The sequence below is a fragment of the Oryx dammah genome, unplaced genomic scaffold (assembly GCF_014754425.2).
Source record: "Oryx dammah isolate SB20612 unplaced genomic scaffold, SCBI_Odam_1.1 HiC_scaffold_5, whole genome shotgun sequence".
NCBI classification, from domain to species: domain Eukaryota; kingdom Metazoa; phylum Chordata; class Mammalia; order Artiodactyla; family Bovidae; genus Oryx; species Oryx dammah.
The window spans coordinates 87,992,668-88,017,812 of NW_024070189.1; the positions used below are offsets into that span (position 1 = coordinate 87,992,668).

Sequence of the window (25,145 nt, forward strand, 5' to 3'; positions counted from 1 at the left end):
TCGGCCAGTACGCTAGTATTGGCCAATACACTCCCGCATTCTTGCCTGGAGAAGCCCCCTCACTGCCAGAGAAGCCTAGAAGGCCACAGTCTACAGGGTCGCAAGGAGTCAGACACTACGTAAGTGACCCTGCACGCATAGACGCAAGACTTTTTTGCCTGTGGCAGCTTTGCCCGTGAGACTTGAGCGTGAAGGTGTCGCAGCTACTTGGCTCGCAGAGACCCCTGCCACGCCAAGTGTGCAGGGACAGGGACTGCCTCTGCCGCAGCAGTTATGGCCCTATCAGAGTCTTTTTTCTAGCCTCTTGTAGCTGGCGATCAGAAGGCTTCTTTGGCCAGTCTCTCTCTGCACAATCAGGCACTGAGAGGCTTGCCTGGGGTCCTTCTCTGTTGTTCAGAGCATCAGGCACATAGAAGGGCCCCCCTGGCTGGGGTCCTACTCTGTAGTTCAGTGCATCAGGTGTTTGATGGGCCAGCCTCTCTACTGTTCAGCTGCACGTGCTGGCATGTGGGGGGAGAGAGGCTATGGTAATGGCTCCACCCCCTCCACGTGACTCAGCAGTTTGACCTTGCTTCCATAGCTGCCCCCCTTTCCTCCACAGGCGTTCCCCACCATAATCTCCTCCCTCACATCCCCTCCGTCTCTCCGCAGGCTACAGGAGCCCTCGCCCGGGGGGGATTGCTCCACAATCCCTAAACTCCAGCCCCCAGCCGCTGCGCCATCTGGGCTAAGTATGGCTGCAGCAAGGACTGATTTCCATTCCATTTAGGCTGCCACAGATCAGCTGTTTCACTCTCAGCCTTAAATGTCTCTCCTCTGACTCAGACAATTGCCCCGATGGGGGACTGGACCTCTGCTTCAGCTCCCGCACCTGCCGAAGGCAGGTCTGGTCCTACTAACACTCCTGTTTTTTCCCCTAGTTCCTTCCCGCTACTGAGTTTTGTGTACTGAGTTTTGTGTGAGTCAATACATCCTTTTCTGCCCGTCAGGTACTCCTGTCCACTCTCAGCTGGTGTTCCGCACACACTTCTGTGTCTGAAGGTGTATTCCTGGAGAGAGATGTACTCCACATATACCTACTCCTCCACCATCTCGTTCTCTGCATGTATCTTTCAAATTATACTTTTGTCTGGATATAGTCCCAGGAGTGGGGCTGCTCAACTATATGGCCAACTCTAGTTTTCTAAGGAACCTCCTTACTATTTTCCATAGTGGCTGCACCAAATTTACACTATCACCAATAGTGTAGGATTCCCTTCCGCCCTCCCACTCCACCCTAAATATTTAATTTTTGAACTCAATCTATTTATTAAGATTATTTTCCTTCCTGCTATCTTAGGTGTTCAAATCTCTTTACCTTCCTTTCACTTCTCCCATTAGAATTTTTTTCATTTTCCTTGGACAACTCTCACATATCAAGTTAAATTAATTTTTAAGTAGTTAATGGAAGGTTTTGGTCATTATTATGAATAAATTATGTTAAATTTTTAAATTAAATAAGCAATACATGAAATATTCCTAATACAAAAAATCTAAAAATACAAACATACATAAAGCAAAGAGAAAGCTCCCTTACAGCCCTTTCTTTCAATCTTATTTCCCTTCCACTAAATGTAACCACTGTTAAATGTCTTTTCATTCGTACTTCACATACACACGTGAACACACACACACACAATGCCTAAATATATAATAGTTTAATAATTTGGCTTTCTTAACACATATATAAATAGGATAATGCAGTACATGCTTTGCTAGTTAGCTTTCTTTTTCACTTACATCTGTAAAGTCTGTTGAGTCTCTACATGTAGATTTAACTCAGTGTTGTTTTTTATAGCTTCATTATAGTCCATGGTATTTTTGCACCATAATTTATATAACCAATATTTTACTGATGATTAGATTGCATCAAACTTCTTGCTCTTACAAATAATGCTGCAATAAGGTATTTTTTGTTCACATCAAAAAATATCTTTCTAGAATATATTCAATATATCTAGAAACAGAAACAGTGGGTCAAAGGACTGCGTTCTTAAAATTTCAACAGATACACTTATATTACCCTTCAAAAAGGCTGTATATTTCCATCACCACTGACCATTTCTTCAGAGTATCACCAACCTGGATATCCTTTCACCCAAACTGATGAGTAAAATACCTCCCATTGTTGTTTTAGTATACATTTCCTGATTACTTGTGAAGTTGAACATCCTTTTGTATACTTACTCCGTGGATAGTTGTTCAGGGAACAACATATTCACATATATCTTTTGCTTGTTTTCCTGTAAAAATTTTGGTCTATTTTTCTATTATTTGGCTTATAAGAAGGCAATTCATTTTTAAAAATTTTTGCTTCATTTCCCTGAGTTTGCTAGATTTTAGTCTAGTCACAAATTTTTTTTAAAAAAATGTTTATCTGAGACTGGTTCAAGATGGTAGAGTAGAAGGACGTGCACTCTTTTCCTGCGAGAGCACCAAAATTGCAACTAGCTGTTGAACAAACAACAGGAAGACACTGGAATGCACCAAAAAAAAGATACCGCCCCCCCCCCCATCCAAAGACAAAGGAGAAGCCTCAACAAGACAGTAGGAGGGGTGCAATCGTGATAAAATCAAATCTTAAACCCACTGGGTGGGCAAACCACAAACTGGAGAAGAGTAATACCTAGGCCCCACAACATGCTTTCCAGCCTGGGGATCCAACAAAGGGACTGGGAATCCCCAGGGAATCTATCTTTGAAGGCCAGCAGGATTTGATTACAGGACTCCAGGGAAACAGAGACTCCACTCTTGGAGGGCACAAATAAAACCTTGTGTGCACCAGGACCCAGGGGAAAGAAACAGTGAGCCCACAGGAGACTGAGCCAGGTCAACCTGTGAGTGTTTGAGGGTCTCCTGCAGAGGTGTCAGTTGGTGGTGGCCCGTCACAGGAACAAGGGCACCGACAGCAGCAGTCTTGGGAGATGCATCTCGGCCTAAATCCTCTTGGAGGTGGCCAAGAGCCCTACCATAGAACCTACAGACTCCAAGACTGGGTTGCCTCAAGCCAAACTAACAGGGAGGGAGTACAGCCCCCTCATCAGCAGACAACTGGATTAAAGTTTTACTGAGTATGGCCCTGCCAACCAGAGCAAGACCCAGTGTTCCCCAAAACCAATCCCTACCATCTGGAAGCTTACACAAGCCCCTTATCCTCGTCCACCAGAAGGCAGACAGAAAAAGCAGTAACTATAATCCTGTGTTCTCCAGAACTAATACCATAATCACAGAAAGCTAGCCAGAATGAAAAGAAATAGGATTATGTCCCAGATAAAGGAACAAGATAAATCCCCAGAAAAACAACTAAATGAAGTGGAGATAGATAACCCCCTAGAAAAAGAACTCAGAATAATGACGGTGACAACAATTCAGGATCTCAGAAAAGAATGGAGAAGATGCAAGAAATGTTTACCAAGACCTAGAAGAACTAAAGAACAAACAAACAGAGATGAACAATACACTACAAGGAATCAACAGCAGAATAACCAAGGCAGAAGAATGGATAAGTGACTCATAAGACAACATGGTGGAAATCACTGCTGCAAAACAGAATATAGAAAAAAGAATGAAAAGAAATGAAGACAGTCTAAGAGACCCCTGGGACAACGTTAAATGCACCAATTTTCGCACTGTAGGGATGCCAGAAGAAGAAGAGAAAGAGAAAGGACCTGAGAAAATATCTGAAGAGATAACAACCGTAAACTTCCCTAACATGGGAAAGGAAATAGTCAACCAAGTCCAGGATACAAAGGGAGTCCCAGGACAAACCCAAGGAGGAACATACCAAGGCACATAGTAATCAAACAGACAAAAATTAAAGACAAAACTAATAAGGGGAAAAAGACAACATACAAAGGAAATCCCATAATGTTATCAGCTAATTTCTCAACAGAAACTCTACAAACCAGAAAGGAATGGCACAATATATGCCAAGTAATAAAAGAGAAGAACCTTCAACAAAGAATACTCTACCCTGCAAGACTCTCATTCAGGTTAGATGGAGAAACCAAAAGCTTACCAGACAAGCAAAACCTAAGAGAATTCAGCACCATGAGACCAGCTATGCAGCAAATGTTAGGGGATGTTCTCTAGGCAGGAACACAAGAGAAGGAAAAGATCTACAAAAATAAACCTAAAACAATTAACAAAATGGTAATAGGATCATACATATCGATAATTACCTTAAATGTAAATGGATTAAACACATCAACATAGACTGGCTGGCTTGGTGGATACAAAAATAAGACCCATATTTATGTTGTCTATAAGAACCCACCTCAGATCTACAGATACGTACAGATTGAAAGTAAGACGATGGGAGAAAGTATTTCATGCAAACGTCAATCATAAGAAATCTGGAGCAGCAATACTCATATCAGAGAAAATAAACTTTAAAACAAAGATGGTTATAAGAGACAAAGGACACTACATAATGATCAAGGGTTCAATCCAAGAAGATATAACAATGATAAAAATATATGGACCCAACACAGGAGCACTTGAGTATGTAAGGCAAATACTAACAAACATAAAGGAAGAAATAGACAGTTAACATAACAACAGTGGGGTACTTTAATACTCCACTTCTATCAATGGACAGATCATCCAGACAGTAAATCAATAAGGAAACACAGGCCTTAAATGACACTATAGACAAGTTGGATTTAATCAATATTTATAGAATATTCCATCCAAAAGCAGCAGACTATGCATTCTTCTCAAGTGCACACAGAACATTTTCCAGGACTGACCACATGCTGGCCCACAAGGTGAGCTTCAGTAAATTTAAGAAAATCAAAACAGTATCAAGTATCTTTTCTGATCACAATGCTGTAAGATTATAAATAAACTACAAGGAAAAGACTCTAAGAAATACAAACATGTGTGTTTAGCTAAATAATATTCTACTAAACAACCACTGGATCACTGAAAAAAATCAAAGAAGAAAAAAAAATACTCAGAGACAAACGAAAATGAAAATACAATGGTCCAAAAAATAATGGGATGCAGCAAAAGCTGTCCTAGGAGGGAGGCTGACAGCAATACAACCCTACCTCAAGAAACAAGAAAACCTCAAATAAACAACCAAACTTTACACCTAAAACAACTAGAGAAAGAAGAAGGAACAAAACCTAAAGTTAGCAGAAGGAAGGAAATCATAAAGATTAGAGAAGAAACAGAGACAAAGAAATCATAAAGCTCAATGAAACTAAAAGCTGATTCTTTGAAAAGATAAACAAAATGTGTAAACTTTTAGCCAGATTCATCAAGAAAAAAAAGGAAGAGGACTCAAATCAGTAAAATTAGAAATGGAAAAGGAGAAGTTATAACTGACTCCACAGAAATACCGAGGATTTTAAGAGACTACTAGGAACAACTGTATGCCAAAAAAATGGACAACCTGGAAGAAATGGACAAATTCTTAGAAAGGTACAGTCTCCCCAGACTGAACCAGGAAGAAATAGAAAGTATGAACAGATCAATCCAAAGCACTGAAACTGTGATTAAAAATCTCCCAATAAACAAAAGCTCAAGACCTGATGGCTTCACAGACAAATTTTATCAAACATTTAGAGAAAAGTTAATACCTATCCTTCTGAAACTGTTCCAAAAAGTTGCATAGGAAGGAAAACTTCCAAACGCATTTTATGAGGCCACCATCACCTTGATATCAAAACCAAAGATACCACAAAAAAAGAAAATCATAGGCCAATACCACTGATGAACACAGATGTAAAAATCCTCAGCAAAATATTAGCAATTTATATCCAACAATACAGTAAAAAGATCATACACCATGATCAAGTGGGATTCATCACAGGGATGCAAGGCAACATCCACAAACCCACCACTGTAATATACCACCTCAACAAACAAGAATAAAAACCACATGACCATCTCAATAGATGCAGAAAAAGCTTTTGACAAAATTCAGCACATTTTTATGATAAAAACTCTCCAGAAAGTGGGCACAGAGGGTATATACCTCAACATAAATAAAGACCATATATGACAAGCCGACAGCTAGCATCATACTCAATGGTGAAAAGCTGAAAGCATTCCCTCTAAGATAAGGAACAAAACAAGGATGTCTACTCCCACCACTTTTATTCAACATAGTTTTGGAAGTCCTAGCTACAGCAATCAGAGAAGAAAAAGAAATAAAGGGAATCCAAATTGGAAAAGAATAAGTTAAACCATCATTGTTTGCAGATGACATGATACTATAAGTAGAAGATCCTAACAATGCTACCAGAAAACTACTAGAATTCCTCAATGAATGTGGTAAAGTTGCAGGTTACAAAATTAATACACAGAAATCTGTTGCATTTCTATACAATAACAATGAAAGATCAGAAAGAGAAATTCAAGAAGCAATTCCATTTACCACTGTATCAAAAAGAATAAAATACCTAGGAATAAACCTAAGGAATAATTTACCTGAGGAGACAAAAGATGGGTACTCTGAAAACTATAAGATGCCGATGAAAGAAATCAAAGACGACATAAACAGATGGAAAGATAAACCATGTTCACAGACTGGAAGAACCAATATTGTCAAAATGACTATACTACCTAAGGCAATCTACAGATTCAATGCAATCCCTATCAAATTACCAATGACATTTTTCACAGAACTAGAATAACAAAAAAAAAATCTCAAAATTTGTATGGATATACGAAAGACCCCAAATAACCAAAGCAACCTTGAAAAAGAAAAACAGAGCTGGAGGAAATCAGGCTCCCTGACTTCAGACTATACTACAAAGCCACAATCATCATAACAGTATGGTACTGGCACAAAAACAGAAATACACATCAATGGTACAGGACAGAAAACCCAGAAATAAGCCCATGAACCTATGGTCAATTAATCTATGACAAAGGAGGCAAGACCACACAATGTCTGAAGTCAGTCTCTTCAACAAATGGTGCTGAGAAAACTGGACAGCCACATGTCAAAAAATGAAATTACACCATTCCTTAACTCCATACACAAAAATAAGCTCAAAATGGATTAAAGATCTAAATGTGAGAAGGGACACCATAAAACTCCTAGAAGAAAACATAGGCAGAACACCCTCAGACATAAATCACAGCAACATCTTTTTTTGATCCATCTCCCAGAATAATGGAAATAAAAGCAAAAATAAACAAATGGGATCTACTTAAACTCAAAAGCTTTTGCACAGCAAAGGAAACAATAAACAAAATGAAAAGACAACCCACAGAGTGGGAGAAAATATTTGCAAATGATGTGACCTATAAGGGATTAGTCTCCAAAATTTACAGTTTATGATGCTTAATAGCATCAAAACAAACAACCCACTCAAAAAACGGGCAGAAGACCTGAATAGAGATTTCTTCAAAGAAGACATACAGATGGCCAACAGGCACATGAAAAGATGTTCAGTGTCACTAGTTATTAGAGAAATACAAGTCAAAATTACAGTGAGATATCACCTCACACCAGTCAGAATGGTTATCATCAAAAAATTCACCAACAACAAATGCCAAAGAGGGTGTGGAGAGAAGGGAACCCTCTGCACTGTTGGTGGGAATGTAAATTGGGACAGCCACTATGGAGAACAGTATGAAGGTTCCCTAAAAGACTAAAAATGGTTACTATGTGATCCTGCAATCCCATTGCTGGGCATACACCCAGAGGGAAACATGATCCAAAAGGATACAAGCACCACAATGTTCACTGCAGCACTGTCTGCAACAGCCAAGACATGGAGCAACCTAAATGTCCATCAACAGAGAAGCAAACAAGATGCGGTACATACATACAATGGAATACTATTCAGCCATGAAAAAGAATGGAATAATGATATTTGCAGCAACATGGGTAGAGCTTGAGGGCATCATACTGAGTGAAGTAAGTCAGAGGAGAAATATCGTATGACATCCCTTATATGTGGAATCTAAAAAGAAATGATACAAATGAACTTACTTACAAAACAGACTCAGAGACTTAGAAAATGAACTTATGGTTGGCAGGGAGGAGGTGGGGGACTTAGTTAGGGACTTTAGGAAGGTAATGTACATACTGCTATGTTTAAAATGGATAGTATAGCACATAGGACTCTGCTCGATGTTATGTGCCAGCCTAGATGGGAGGAGGGTTTGAGGAAGAATGGATACATGTGTATCTACGGCTGAGTACATTTGCTGTTCACTTGAAACTACCACAAGATTGTTAACCAGCTATACCCCAATACAAAAAAGAAAGTTTCATGTTAAAAAAAAAAGTTTACTTTCTATGTTCTTATCTTTTACCTCAAACTTCTAATTGCTGTTAGCAACATCATTAGTACTGGGACAGGGAGGCAGGGGAGAGGGAGATCAGGAATACTGCAGAAGTTTTTCATTCTTTATAAAAAACCTGAAACTTACTAAAAGGAATGCCACTTTGTTTGCCTTCTTAGCAATAAAAGGAAGGCATTATAATGCCAGGGGTTTTTTTAAGCTGAATATATATTTTTAACTTTTTAATTGGAGGATACTTGCTTTACAATGTTGTGTTGGTTTCTGCCTTAAAACAACATGAATCAGCATGACAATATATATATATATATGAACTTAAGTGAAGTGAAGTGTGAAGTGCAAGTTGCTCAGTCATGTCGGACTCTTTGCAACCCCATAGACTATACAGTCCACAGAATTCTCCAGGCCAGAATACTGGAGTGCGTAGCTGTTCCCTTCTCCAGGGGATCTTCCCAACCCAGGCATCGAATCCTGGTCTCCCGCACTGCAGGGGGATTCTTTACCAGCCGAGCCGCCAGGGAAGCCCATATACACCTATCACCTCCTTCCCAAGCCCCTCAGCCAGTCCGCCCTCTTGGTTGTCACAGGGCGCCAGGCTGGGCTCCCTTGTGTTATGCGGCAGCTTGCCAGTAGCTAGCTATCCGACACGCGGTGGTACACGTAGGTCGATGCTGCTTTCACAATACACCCCACTCTCTCCTTCCCCTGTTGTGGCCCACAAGTCTGTTCTCTACATCTGCGTCTCTACTGCTGCCCTGCAAATAGGTTCATCAATACCATTTTTCTAGATTCTATATATGTGTGTTAATATACAATATTTGTTCTTCTCTGACTTACTTCACTCTGTATAACAGGCTCTAGGTTCATCCACCTCAGTTCAACTAACTCACATTTGTTCCTTTTTGTGGCTGAGTGGTTACTGCTAACAGTGTAGATTCACATACTCATTTTGACACTTATTAAACAGTATATGACCTTAGATAATTTACTTTAAATGTCAGTTTTCTCAGCCATAACACAGGAATTTAATACCTTAATAAAGTCCATTCTGAGGATTAAGAGAGACCATTCTTATAAAGCATTTGCACAAACACTTGCCACATGGTAAGTACTCAATAAATGTTACCAATATTATTACAGCTAACAAGAGACAGTGATATGAGCGTCTCAGATACAGCATTATCAATAAGCAACAAATTTTGGACAACATAGAAAGCAATGATACCTTTCATTCATATATCCTTTCCACACAGTAAATAATGAAAGAGAAATGGTTTATAAGAAATTGAAAAATCCAATCTTTATGGTGCAAAGTGCCCATAGCAACTTTGCTTCTAAACCAGACTACTCAACATGTAACTGTTTAATCACAATTAAGCACTGCACTTACGATTCTTGTGGCCCAGTGTCATAATTCTATCCATATCATCAGCATTATTGACCACATAAGCTGATAAATCTTTGATATAAACTCCCACATCAGGTCTTTCTTTAACCTAAAAAAAAATTAAAATACAGATTTTACACATATATCCATAATTCTTCCACAGGTATTTACCGAATATCTACAACATGTTGGATACTGCTAGATAGTGAGGATAGGGTGATGAACAAGGCAGAGTTTCCACACGGTGGAAGTAAAAATCTGCAGGGCAAACATATAAATAAATAATTACACACAAAAATTATTTTAACTGTGATAATACCATAAAAAAAAAATACAGGAAACTACAGGAGAATACATTATGGAGAGACTTAAGCTAGCGAAGCAGGGACAGGAAAAGTTTCCCCAAGATGATGTTTAAGCTAAGACCTGAAGAAATAGCAGGTTCAATCTGTGTGTTAGAATAGGATGAGAGAGTATGTGCAAGAAGCCTGAAATAAGAAAAAACTAGGTAATTAAAAAAATGAAAACCAATTAAACAAACACAAGTCAAATAACGAGTAGGCAGCACAGGGGGAACAGGTGGGATACCTGGCTAAAGAGGTAAGCAGAAATAAGACTAAGCACAGTTATTGGACAAATTTGATTTTACTGAACTATAGTTGATTTACAATGTTGTGCTAGCTTCTGGTATACAGCAAGGTGACTCAGATTACATACATATACACACATACACACATTCTTTTTCATATTCTTTTCCATTATGGTTATTACAGGATATTGTACCATGTGGTAGGACCTTGGTGCTTCTTATTCTATATATAATAGTTTGTACCTGCTAATCCCAAACCCCTAATCCATCCCTCCCGCACTGCCCCCACCTCAGCAGCCACAAATCTGTTTTCTATGTCTGTGAGTCTGTTTCTGTTTCACAAATAAGTTAATTTTTCGCTATATTTTAGATTCCACAAAAAACCAACATGTGGTATTTGTCTGACTTGCTTCACTTAAAGTATGATAGTCTCTAAGTCCATCCGTGCTGCTGCAAATGGCATTATTCCATTCCTTTTCACAACAGAGTAGTACTCCATTGCACAGATATGCCGCATTTTCCTTATCCACTTATCTGTCGAACATTTAGGTTGCTTCCATGTGTTGGCTACTACAAATAGTGCTGCTGTTTATATTCTGACTTGGACCCTCTATCCACATCCTTCTCTGCTTCACCAAGAAATTAACCTAAAGTTAAGAACTGTGTTTTTATTCAGTGGACATACTGAAGATTTAAGCCCGAGAGACAGCCTCTCAGATGGCTCTGAGGGTCTGTTCAGAAGAGCTAAGGGAGCATGTATATTTTCAAATTAGAGTTCTGACTGGACATACACACAGGAATGGAATTGCTGAGTCACTTTGCAACTCTATTTTTAGTTTTCTGAGGAATCTCCACACTGTTTTTCATAGTGGCTGCACCAATTTACATGGCCACCAACAGTGCCAAGAGGACTCCCTTTTCCACACACCATCTCCAGCATTTACAAACTTTTTAATGATGGCCATTCTGACTGCTGGGAGGTGATACCTCACTGTAGTTTTGATTTGCACTTCTCTAATTATTGCTCTTTATCTTAAGAGCAATTTGAAACCACTAGAGTATTTCACACAGGTGAGTGAAATAATCAGATCTATGGTATTTATGTAAAAATATTATCTTTCTGTGAGTAACTTGAGAACTTTGACCCAACTTGAAGGCTGTATTTAGGATATGTGTATCTATAATACACATAGTATTTTAATACTAACTGTAAAATATACATAGAAATATAAAACTCATTTTGCATGGACTACAAGTCACCTCCAAAAATCAACAGAATAAAGTAAAACTGAGGTAGAGGCCTGTGGCTGCCAGTGGGGCAAGCCACTTCCACAAGTAGTAAGACCTCACAGACAAAGATGACAAAACTTTAAAAAACAACATCAGAGACAAAGTCACAAAAGCAAATACTCTGAATTCTAGGTGTTGATTTTAAATCTAATTAGCGTGTGGGGGCTTTTTTATTAAGATATATTTATACATTACAAAAACTGCCTTTTCTCTGTCATGGGATATATGTTAATTCCTAATTTTAGTAGCAGTAAATAAATGTGTTGGTCTCCATAAAGCAGTGGGTTTCAGACTGTGTTCTGACAAGCACTAGATGGCCTAGTGGTGGCAATGAGGGGCCACAGTGAGTCTGGGGTTTTTCAGACCCAGACAAATTCTAAAGAGAACTTTACTTTCATGTATTTTATAGACTGGGCTTCCACATAAGGTCTGGTTTGATTTAAGTGTTAAAATGCTTTAAACCTTTGTTTGAATATTATTGGTCTATATCAATGCTCAGAAAATCTATGTTAAAAAAATAATGTGTATATTTCTAATGTGGAAAAGTGGCATCTCTGGAAAAAAAAATCATGCCCTTAGATGTCATGAAAATGTCTAATTGCAATGAAAGTTTTTAATCATGTACTTTCACTTCTATGCTTATCTTACTGCAGATGGGAAACATTCTTCAAACTGGCATCAGTCTGCAAAGTCTAAGGTCATTTCCAATCACAAGTTATTAATTCTATATACAATTATTAAGCATAGATAAATTATATATGAAAAATGAAAAAACTGAATATGATTCTGAAATAAAGCAGGACCCTGAGACGAGATGGTGGAGGAGAAGGATGTGAGCTCACACCATATCAAGAAAACACCAAAGTCACAACTAACTGGTGAACCACCACCACCACCAACAACAACAACAAAAAAACACTGAAACTTACCAAAACAGATATCCTATATTCAAAGACAAAGGAGAAGCCACAGACATAGAAGAGGTGCAATTACAATAAAATCAAATTCCATTTGCACCAGGTGGGCAACACACAACCTGGGAAATAATTACATCATAGAGGTCCTCCCACGAGAGTGAAAGTTTTGAGCCCATATCAGGCTTCCCATCCTGGGGGTCTGGCGTTGGGAGGAGAAGCCCTCAGAGCACAGGACTAAGGGAAACAGCTCTGCTCTTGAAGGGCACACACAAGGTCTCATGCAGAACAGTACCCAGGGGGAAAAGCACTTTATAGAAGCCTGGGCCAGACCTCCCTGCTGGTCCTGGAAAGCCTCCTAGGGAGTCAGGGGCTGCTAAGTCGCTTCAGTCGTGTCCGATTCTGTGCGACCCCACAGACGGCAGCCCGCCAGGCTCCCCCATCCCTGGGATTCTCCAGGCAAGAATACTGGAGTGGAAAGCAGTGACTTTATAGAAGCCTGGGCCAGACCTCCCTGCTGGTCTTGGAGAGCCTACTAGGGAGTCAGGGGCAGCTATGGATTACTGTGTGGAAAAGACACTAGCAGCAATAGTTCTGGGAAGTACTCATTGATGTGAGCCCTCCTGGAGGCCATCATTTCCTCATAAGACCCAACCCCACCCAACAGCCAGTAGGTTCCTGTACTGGAACACCTCAGGCCAAATGACCAACAGGGCAGTAACACAGCCTCACCCATCAGCAGACAGACTGCATAAAATCTTACCAAGCCTACAGCTGCATGTTAAACACACTCTTTGACACAGCACTGTCCACCAGAGGTACATGGTCCAGCTCTACCCTCCAGTGGGCAAGACACAGTCCCTCCCACCAAGAAGTCTACACAAGCCTCTTAGATCAGCCTCACCCACCAGTGGGCAGATAGCAGAAGCAATAATAACTATAACCCTGCAGCTGGTGGAATGGAAACAGCAATGACATAAAGGCAGACAAAATGAGATGGCAGGAGAGTACGTCCCAGACAAAGGAACAAGATAAAACTATAGAAAAACAGCTAAGTGAAATGGAGATAGGCACTCAAACTGAAAAAGAATTCAGAGTAATGAGAGTAAAGCTGATCCAACATCTCAAAAAATAACAGAGGCACAGACCAAAAAGATACAGGAAATGTTTAAAAAGAGTTAGAAGATCTAAAATACAGAAATGACCAACACAACAACTGAAATAAAAAACAGAAGAGAAGGAATCAGTAACAGAGTAAATGAGGCAGAAGAGGAGGTAAGTAAGCTGGAAAACAGAATATTGGAAATCACTGCCGTGGAACAGAAAACAGACAAAAAAGAAATGATAACAATATCAGACACCTCTGGGACAATATTAAACACACTGCCATTTGCATCAGGGGTCCTAGAAGGACCTGAAAAAATATTTGAAGAGATAACAGCTGAAAATTCCCTAAACATGGGAAAGGAAACAGTCACCCAAGTTCAAGAAGTACAGAAAGCCCCATGCAGGGTAAACTGAAGAAGGAACACGCCAAAACAAAACAGTACTCAAACTGACAAATAATGAAGACAAAGAGAAAATATTAAAAGCAACAAGAAACAAGCAACAATTAACATATAAGGGTGGCAGCTTAGAGGTTAAAGCATCCACCTGGAATGTGGGAGACCCTGGTTCGATCCCTGGGTCTAGAAGATCCCCTGGAGAAGGCAATGGCAACCCACTCCAGTACTCTTGCCTGGAGAATACCATGGAGGGAGGAGCCTCGTAGGCTACAGTCCATGGGGTCGCAAAGAGTCAGACACGACTGAGCAACCTCACTTCACTTCACTTCCATAAGATTATCAGCTGATTTTTCATCAGAGACTCTGCAAGCCAGAAGGGAGTGGGCAAAACATATTTAAAGAGATGAAAGGGAAGAACCTACAACCAAGAATACTCTACCCAGCAAGACTCTCATTCAGATTTGATGGAGAAATCAAAAGCTTACTAGACAAGCAAAACCTAAGAGAATTCAGCACTGGGAGACTAGCTGTGCAACAAATGCTGAACGAAAATCCCTAAGTGGAAAAGGACACAAATAGACAAAAGAAAACTGCAAATGGAAGCACTCACCAGTAAAGGCAAACACACAGTAAAGGTAGGAAATACCCACACACAAATGTGATATCATAATCCTAAGAAGAGGAGAGCACAAAGGCAGGGTACTGGAAAGGACCAGCAACTTAAATCAATCTTCTTTATATACAAACTACTGTATCAAAACCTCATGGTAACAGCAAATCAAAAATCTACAATAGATACACACAAAAAAATGAAAAAGGATTCCAAACACAACAATAAAATTAACCATCAAATCACAAAAAAGAGAATAAAAGAAGGGGATCAAAAAGGCCTACAGAAACAAATCCAACACAATGAACATACATACCAATAATTACCTTAAATGTAAATGGATTAAATGCTCCAACCAACACACACAGACTGGCTGAATGTATACAAAAACAAGACCTATATATATATGCTGTCTACAACAGATCCATTTGAGATCTAGGGACACATACAGACTAAAAGTGATGAGGTGGGAAAAGGTATTCCATGCAAATGGAGATCAAAAGAAAGCTGGAGTAGCAAAACTCATATCAGACAAAACAGAATTAAAGACTGTTACAAGAAACAAAGGACACTAACATAATAATTAAGGGATCAATCCAAGAAGAATATATAATAATCGTAAATATACATGCACCCAACACAGAAGTACCTCAATATATAAGGCAAATGCTAAAACCAGGAGAAACTGACAGTAACACAGTAATTGTGGAAGACTTAAACAACCCACTTTCAACAATGGACAGATCATCCAGACAGAAAATCAATAAGGAAAAACAGGCCTTAAATGACACTGGAACAGATAGACAACTGATTATTTTATAGAGTATTTCAACCAAAAGCAGCAGAATATACATTCTTCTCAAGTGTAGATGGAACATTTTCTAGATTGATCACATACTGGGTCACAAAGCAAGCCTCAGTAAATTTAACAAAACTGAAATCATAGTAAGCATTTTTCTGACCACAATGCTGTAAGATTAGAAATCAATACAAGAAAAAAAAAAAACAAGCTGTAAAAAACACAAATACTTGGAGGCTAAACAACATGCTACTGAACAACCAATGGATCACTCAAGAAACCAAAGAGGAAATCAAAAACTACCTCGAGACAAGTGAGCACGAAAGCAAGAATATCCGAAAGCCATGGCACGAAATGAAACCAGCTGTAATAGGGCAATTTACAGCAATACAATCTTACCTCAGGAGACAAGAAAAATCTCAAATAAACAACCTAACCCTGCACCTAAAGCAATCAGAGAAAGAAGAAAAAGCAAAACCCAAAGTCAGTAGAAGGAAAGAAATTATAAAGATCGGAGCAGAAGTAAATGAAATGGAGATAAGGATAACAACAAATCAATAAAACTAAAAGCTGGTTCTTTGAGAAGGTAAACAAAATTGATAAACCTTTACCTGGACTCATCAAGAAAAACAGAGCTCAAATCAGTAAAATTAGAAGTAAAAGGATTAATTACAATGGACACCACAGAAATACAAAGGATCGTAAGAGACTACTACAAGCAACTATATGCCAATAAAATGGGACAACCTGGAAGAAGTGGACAAATTCTTAGATAGGTACAACCTTCCAAGACTGAACCAGGAAGAAATAGAAAACAGGAACAGACCAAACCCATGTACCTGTGGTCACGTAATCTATGACAAAAGGGGCAGAAATATACAATGGGGAAAAGACAGTCTCTTCAATAAGTGATGCTGGAAAAACTGGACAACTACATTAAATAAATGAAACTAGAACATTCCCTATCACTATACGCAAAAATATAAACCCCAAATGGATTAAAGACCTAAATGTTAAGGCTAAATATTTTAAAACTCTTAGAGGAAAACATAGGCAGAAACTCTGACAAAAATCACAGAGAGATCTTTTTCAATCTACCTCCCAGAGTAATGAAAATGAAAACAAAAACAAACAAATGGAACCTAATTAAATTTAAAAGCTTTTGCATAGCAAAGGAAACCATAAATGAAACAAATAGACTATTCACAGAAAGAGAGAAGATATTTACAAAGTATGCCACCAACAAGGCATTAACCTCCAAAATATACAAACAGCTCATGCAGCTCAATAACAAAAAACTTAACAATCCAATAAAAAAATGAGCAGAAGGCCTAAATAGGTATTTTTTCAAAGAAGACACACAGATGGCCAAGAGGTACATGAAAAGATACCCAACATTAAAGAAATGCAAATCAAAACTACAATGAAATATCACCTCACATCCTCAGAATGGCCATCATCAAAGGGTCTACAAATAACAAATGCTGGACAGGGCATGGAGAAAAGGCAACCCCCTTCTACACTGTTAGTGGAAAAGTAAATTGGTACCACCACTATGGAGAACAGTATGGAGTTTCCTTAAAGAACTAATACAGAACTACCACATGGGACTTCTTGGTGGTCCAGTGGTTGAGAATCCACCTCCCAGAGGTGGATTTGATCCCTGGTCTGGGAAGAACCCATATGCTGTGGGGCAGCTAGGCCTGAGTGCCACAACTAGTGAGGTCCATGTACCCTAGAGCCCACACTCCACAACAAAAGAAAACATTGCAATGAGAAGCCTGCCCACTGCAACTACAGTGCCACTCCTGCTCACTGCAACCAGAGAAAGCCCGCACACAGCAGCAGACCCAGCACAGCCAAATAAGTAAACGGAAAAAAAAAAAAAACTACCATATGATCCAGCAGTCCCACTCCTGGGCATAAACTCAAGAGAAAAACTTCCCTTGAGAAGATACATGCACTCCATTGTTCACTGCAGCACTTTTACAATAGCCAAGACATGGAAGCAACCTGAACATCCATTGACAGAGGAATGGATTTAAAAAGATATGGTACACTTGTACAATGGAAAATCATTCAGCCGTTAAAAAAAAAAAATGAAATGCCATTTGCAGCAACATGGATGAAACCAGAGATTATCATACTAAGTTCAGTAAGTCAGAGAAAGACAAATATATTTGCTTACATGCAGAATATTAAAAAAAGAAAAAAAGGTACAAATGAATGTATTTACAAAACAGAAAGAGACACTCAGACTTCAAAAACAAACTTATGGTTACCAAAATGGAAAGGTTGGGGGGCAGGGCGGAAAGGATAAATTAAATGTTTCAGACTGACACATACACACTAATATATTTAAAACAGATAACCAACAAGGACCCAGGGAGCTCAACATTCTGTAATAAGCTAAATGGAAAGATAATTTGAAAAAGAATAGATACATGTACAACTGAATTACTTTGCTGTATACCTGGAACTAACACAACACTGTAAATCAACCACACTCCAATATAAATTACAAAAGTTAAAAAAAGACAAGACCCTGCGGGACCCTCCCATGTACAAAAGCCACTCCATGTTCCCTGTTTCTTGTTTGTACAGAAAGGATGTAGTCTGCTAGGCCTTTCCTGAATTCCAAAGAGCAGAGTCAAGCAGTCACTAATTAAGGAAAGAAAGGAATACAAAATCAAAGAAAAAGCCAAGAAATTGCTCTTTGTAGTTGAAACAATAGTTCATCTATAATCAGAGTCCTAGTTCCTCCTTGAGGAATATATTCAACAATCCCATGCATATCTTAGAACTGTTCTGCAGAAACTAAGACCCCTATCCAGCTTGAGGATGACGACTACATGCTGACCACAAGCACTAGACCCCAGACTGGACTAAACTAGGAGGTTAATGATTAAGATTCCTAAAACATCACCCTGTTAACTTACCACCAACCAATCAGAAGAAAGTCAAGCACTCTGTGACCCTCAACACAAATGTTGCCTTTAAATACCCTTTCCTGAAGGACTTCCCTAGTGGTCCAGTGGTTATGAATATGCCCTGCAATGCAGGTGACACGAGCTTGATCCCCGGTAAAGGAACTAAGATCCCACATGCCTCGGGGCAGCTAAGCCCAAGCTCAGCAACTAGAGAGTCCATGTGCTGCAATGAAGATCCCACATGCCACAGCTAGGACCCCAGGCAGCCAAATTAAAAAAAAACCTTCCCTGAAAAACAATCATTAGGGAGTTTTTGCCTCTTGAGCATGAGTTGCTCGTTCTCCTTGCTTGGCACCATGCAATAAAACACTGTGCTTTCCCTCAACACAAACCCCTGTCAATAGATCGGCCTTGCTGTGTGACAGGCAAACAGACCTAAGTTTGATTCAGTAATGACTCTGGTGACCATGAAGGCACAGCCACCTTGAGAGGCATCTCATCACTGTACATCAGCCCCCGACTGACAGTGGCACTCAGATCTTGCCCACCAGGTGCCTGAGCACTTGTCTCAGGGACACCCCAAGTGCTTACCACTAATGGCATCACTGGCCCACAGTGTTTTCCATGCCCTGGTAAAGGAAACAAGGTTCTGGTCCTGGTCTGTAAGAGATCTCTAGTAAGTGGTGCAACCACTCATGTCCAGGGCATTCTTCCCTAGTGGGTTGCCTTGACTGGAATTTTACTTTTCGGTGGGGGGAGGTGTAGGACTCTGTCATCTGGTTTTGAGCATACTACCACTTTAATTGGACTTTCCTTTCCAGATCAAAGAGTCCCTTCACTGTCCATCACTGCCTGAGCAGTAATCAAGAAACTCCCTGTTACAGCAAGGCTCATCTGCACCCCCATTCTCATGCCAGGTAACTGTGACCCTGAGAAGACTCCAGATACTGATCTGCTAGTCTGTTTCTGCTAACATCACTCATGTGAAAGAATAATGGGTAATGAAAGCTATGTTTCATCTTGTAGTTCCCTAAGGTGTATTTTGCAAACCTGGAAGATCTTAAGCTGTACTCCTATGAACAGAAAGACAATGATATTTAACTGTAACACCACATGGCCCCAGTATTCTTTAGGCTCTGATGAACAATGACCCCTCAATTGTCTTTAGACTATAACACCTACATTCAGCTAGAACTGTTTTTTAAAAGGGAAAGAAAATGGAATAGAATTCCTTATGTAAAGGTTTTATGGTATTGCATCAAAATGAACTTGACTCTTATCTTGGGAGTCTCAGTACATGAGTGTGAATTCTGTCTCCTCTCTGGTTTTGACCCTCATTAGGGGATCCTGGACCTGATTTGGGAGGAGACCCCACCATAAGGAGAGAAAGGAAATGGAAGGATTAATCATTCTCAGAGACACCCCTGACACTGATCCTCATTAGAGGACCTTGGTCTTTGAGTCCTGGTAACTTAAATGTGGTCTAGACACTCAGAAACTAACAGTCATGAGGCTGAGTCAGAGCTGGCAAGTTCATCTAGAAGTGAGGCATTGGAAGTGTTATATATAACATGTGAGTGTTATATATTACTGTCTATGACTACTATTTATGAAAGCTCTTAAAACTGGATGGTAATCCTAGCAAATAATTATCATAAAAACAAAGAAATTTAATTTGTATAACAAATAGCTTGTGACACCAAAACAATGGATCTCAATGAAGGCAGCTACTCCCCTGACCAGACTGTTTTAGAAACTTGAGGGGGAGTTTCTGGTTCAGTTAAGGACACTATTAGTATTTGCAGGCAGGAGACTGGGATAATGAACACCCTGAAGTAGGTGGGATCATCACAATCATGAATGGTCCCATGCAACTCTGAATGTCCTACCAGATAGTCACATGGGTGAAAAAAACAACTTATTAATTATCTGAATTTAGATCCTAACTCTACTTTACCTATAAAGACAAAGTGCTTTCCCATGGTAATAATAATATAGGAATGCAGGAAAACTGAGGAGAGAACTACTTTATTTTCCTCAGAACTCCACCAAGAGCTAGATGCTATTGTAAAGGACCATGTCATTGAGTAACACCAAACAAGGTGTTTAGATTACCAATTCAACATACTTGTAACAGTCTGCATTTGTGGGTATTGCAGTCATAATGATTTAAATATGCCTCTATTTATATATGCCATTGAGTATGATCACATATAAGCATTTATATTATATACTGAAATACCAGTACTTTTTAAAAGTAATATTATAATTGATATCTTTAAAATTATGTGTATAGATAGATTTTATCATCTATGAATTTTATTTCAGGATAATCAAAGGGGCATTACAAAATATATGTTATAAAAAAGGAACACTAGGTCTACTGTACTTGAGAACCACTGACAAGACTGTTTCTGAGAATAAATGTGATCTATAATTACTATTATAAAAATGGAAATGTTCTTTCCAAATGGTTTTTATTCTAATAATCTGTACAATTAACAAACTTTTAAAAGGTAAAAAGCATAGAATTAAGGGATCCATCAAAACCAAAGACGACCAGAAAAAAGAAACTTATCTGTATATTTGTTGTCTATACATCATTATGGATTAAGTCTTCATTAAGGTTCAACAAATTCAAATAATATTAACACCTAAGCCTGTAACATATTGCTCCAAAAGTTCAGTTCATATAGTCAATTTTTTTTAAGAAGCTAAAATTTATTAAATACTTTATGATGTGTCAAGCAATAATCTTAAAATTTTATATTAATTTATCTTTGGCAATAATACTATAAAGTAGATACTATTATTATTTCCATGTTCATGTGGCAAAACTAAGGCTCATAGAGGGTAAGTAATCTGCTTAAGAAATCAGAGCCAATATTCAAGCTAAGGTGTTAAAACCTCAGAAATCACTCTTTAATCCTTAATCCATTTACCTTACACAAGCAAGTCAGGAAATTTCTCTAGGTTTCATTTTTTTACATTAACAAAATTGAACTGATGAAAGGTTAAATGAAATAAAATATGTACTACTACCACCATTTACTACACTAAATGCCTCTGGCTGCATTATAAGAGCTTCTTAATAATACTCTATTATTCTACTGTTATTCTCAGTATATTCCACACTCTTCCACAATGGAGGCTACCACGATTCTATATTCTATTCTATTGTTATTCTAAACACATTATTCTCTAATTATTTTATTGACAATACAATTCCAATCAAAATTCCAATATTAATATTTTAAAGGCTAACCTGTGGTCTCATACACCAAAACCTTTGGCAATATATTTGGCAGTAATTACTAGTCATCTACCACTCGATTCCGCAATCCTGTTTCAGGACTCTATCCTCAGACAAGCCTGCACAGGCATGAAACGGTGTAATTACACGGTGTGTACAGAACTGTAAGAGCAAAAGATTTTAACCCAACTGTTCATCAATAGCAGGGTGGCTAAGCAAACTAAAAGTTATGTCCATACTAAGGATACTATGAGGCAGAAAGGGGAAAAAAAAAAAGACAAAAGAATGAAGAAGCATTTCTCTTTACTTATATGGAAAGATTATCATAGTCCATTGCTCAGTTAAATAAAAAAAAAAAACAAAGTACAATGAGGGGGGAAAAGTCTTTCCAATAAATGGTGCTGAAGGACTTCCCTGGCAGTCCAGTGGTTAAGATTCTGCACTTCCACCTCAGGGGGAGTGGGTTCAATCCCTGATTGGGGAGCTAAGACCCCACACAACACGCAGTTACAAAAAAAATAAAAATGGTGCTGAGACTGGTCCTCTAACTCACAAGACATATAAAAAATTAACTCAAAATGAACCGAAGACCTAAATATAAAAGCTAAAACTATAAAACTCTTAGGAAGAAAACAATGGCGTAAATCTTTGTGACCTTGGATGAAGCAATGATTTCTTAGATACCACACCAAAAAACACAAGAAACAAAACTAAATGCAGATAAAGCAAATATAATCAAAATTTAAAACTTTTATGCTCCAAAAGGACACCATCAAAAACATAAAAAGACAATCCATAAGAGAATATTTTTGTAAATTCCTATTATCTGTTAACAAGCTTGCATTTAGAATATATAAAGAATTGTTGGTAAGTCACTAAGTTGTGTCCAACTCTTTGGCGACCCACACAAACCATGGCCCTCCAGGCTCCTCTAAGATCCATGGGAATTCCCAGGCAACAATACTGGGGTAGGTTGCCATTTCCTGCTCCAAGGGATCTTCCTGACCCAAGAATCGAACCCACACCTCCTGCACTGGCAGGTGGATTCTTTGTCAATGAGTCACCAGGGAAGCTCCATATAAAAAATCATTAATATTTAATTAAAAAAAAATAAAGACCAAACTAAAAATTAACAATGGATCTGAACTGAAATTTCTCCAAAGAAGATACACAGATGGTATAAAAAGATGTTCAATGTCATCAGCCATCAGGGAAATGGAAATCAAGCCCACAAATGAGATACCACTTTATACTCACTAAAATCACTATAAAAAATGACAATAACAAGTGTTGATGAGGATATGGAAAAACTGAACTCCACAAATGAGATACCACTTTATACCCACTATAATGGCTGTAATAAATGACAATAACAAGTATCGATAAGGGTATAGAAAAACTGGACTCCTCATACATTACTGATAGGAACGCAAAATGGTACAGCCACTGTGGGAAACAGTCTGGCAGTACCTAAAAGTAGAATTATCACATTATCTAACGACTGCATTCATTGATATATAACCAAGAGAACTTTAAAAATATACAGTTCAAAGATACTGCAGGTTCAGTTCCAGACTACCATAATAAAAAGTACCATCAATTTCTGTTTCCTCAGTGGATATAAAAGTTATAGTTATATTATACCATCCATAGACTATAAATGTACAATAGCATTATGTTTAAAACATGTTTGTCCCTTAATTTAAAAACATTTGATTGCTAAAAGAAATGTTAACCATCATCTGAGCCTTCAGCCAGTCATAATCTCTTTGCTGGTGGAAAGTTTAAAATACTGCAAGAATTACCAAAATGTGACACAGACACATGAATTAATTAAGCAAATACTGTTGGAAATACAGAGCTGCACAGACTTGTTCCATGCAGGGTTGCCACAAACCTTCATTTGTTTAAAAAGAAAAAAACAGTATCAACAAATATAATAAAGTGAAGCACTATAACGTGAGGTATGCTTGTATTCACACGAAAACTTTTACAAGATGTTAAAAGGAAAAATGAAATACTGATTCATGCTACAACATGAATGGATCTTGAAAACATCAAAAAAAGTGAAAGAAGCCAGACACAAAAGACCACAATTGTATGACTTCATTTAAATGAAATGTCCAGAATAGGCAAATTCATAGAGACAGAAAGTAAATTACTGGTTACCAGGAGGGAGGAGGGGAATGGAGAGTGACACCTAATGGGCATGGAGTTTCCTTCAGGAACAATGAAAATGTCCTAGAACTAGATAGTAGTGATGCTTGCATAACTTTCTGAATATACAAAGAATCACTAAATTGTACACTTTAAAAGGATATTATGCTATGTAAATTACATCTCAATTAAAAAAATGATTTGAGGAAGAATGGCGTCTGAGTCCCTTCGCTGTTCACCTGAAGCTACCACAACATTGTTAACTGGCTATACCCCAACACAAAATAAAAGTTTAAAGTTTGAGGGAAAAAAAGAAAAAATACTGAATGTGAATCAGCTATAATGAACCAATCCACAATTTTTGTAATTATCTGATAGTCATGCATATAATCTTACATTCCCCTTTTCTAAGATGTAGGATTAAAGCAGTGCCAATATATTACCCAAAAGTATACAAACTAGAGTTTCTCAATCAGAAAGTCCGATTTTTCCTTCAGGTAAAAGAAAGATTAAAAACACAAATATTTGTGACAACATTCATAATTAGTATTAATACCTACATTTCTGATACTGTAAAAACTTAGTAAAGAGTCTGTCTGCCAATGCAGGAGACATGGGTTTGATCCCTGGCCCAGGAAGATTCCACGTGCCACAGAGCAACTAAGCCCATGTGCCGCAACTGCTGAGCCCAGGCCCCACAGCCCACAAGCTGCAGCTACCAAGCCCCTGGGCTGCAACTGCTGAAGCCCAAGCACCCCAGAAGCCGTCCTCTGCAGCAAGAGAAGCCACCACAATGAGGACCCCACACACAGCAGCTGGAGAGTAGCTCCCACTTGCCACAATTAGAGAAAGTCCATGCACAGCAACGAAGACCTAGCGCAGCCAAAAATTAATCAAATTTTTTTAAAAACCTCAACTTCTGACTTTAAATTCTGGAGTACTCTTGGACATTCATACCAGAGAATGAAAACTTATGTTTGCGTAAAAATCTATGCGTGGATGTTCATAGCAGCTTTACTCATAACAGCCCCAAACTGTACGTAGCAGGTGAATGGTTGTCCTTCAGCAGGTGAATGGTTAAATACACCATGCAATATTACTCAGACATAAAAAGGAATGAGTAATTGATACATGCAACAAGTTGGGTGAATCTCTAGGGAGTTATGCCAAGTCACAAAAGCCAATTCCAATAAGTTACATATTATATATTTACATTTACATAACACTTTTGAAATGACAAAACCGTAGAAATGGAAAATAGATTAGGGTTGTCGGGGTTTGGGATGGGGACAGAGGGGAGTGGTCACCAGAGAGGTGGATATGGTTATAAAAGGGCAACATAAGGCATCTTTGAGATGGAACAGTTTAGTACCTTGTTGCAGTAGTGGATATAATAATCTA

The 25,145-nt window shown here is 38.6% G+C and overlaps 1 protein-coding gene across 3 annotated transcripts in view; it reads right to left on the minus strand.

Annotated features, from left to right (window-relative positions):
- Nucleotides 1–25,145, minus strand: part of KIF3A (kinesin family member 3A) — an 82,956-nt gene that overhangs the window by 36,656 nt on the left and 21,155 nt on the right. For all 3 annotated transcript variants that reach the window (XM_040241828.1, XM_040241831.1, XM_040241829.1), the window contains exon 5: nucleotides 9,701–9,806. In XM_040241828.1, the coding sequence (XP_040097762.1) occupies nucleotides 9,701–9,806 (106 nt within the window). The remainder of the gene's footprint in view (nucleotides 1–9,700; nucleotides 9,807–25,145) is intronic.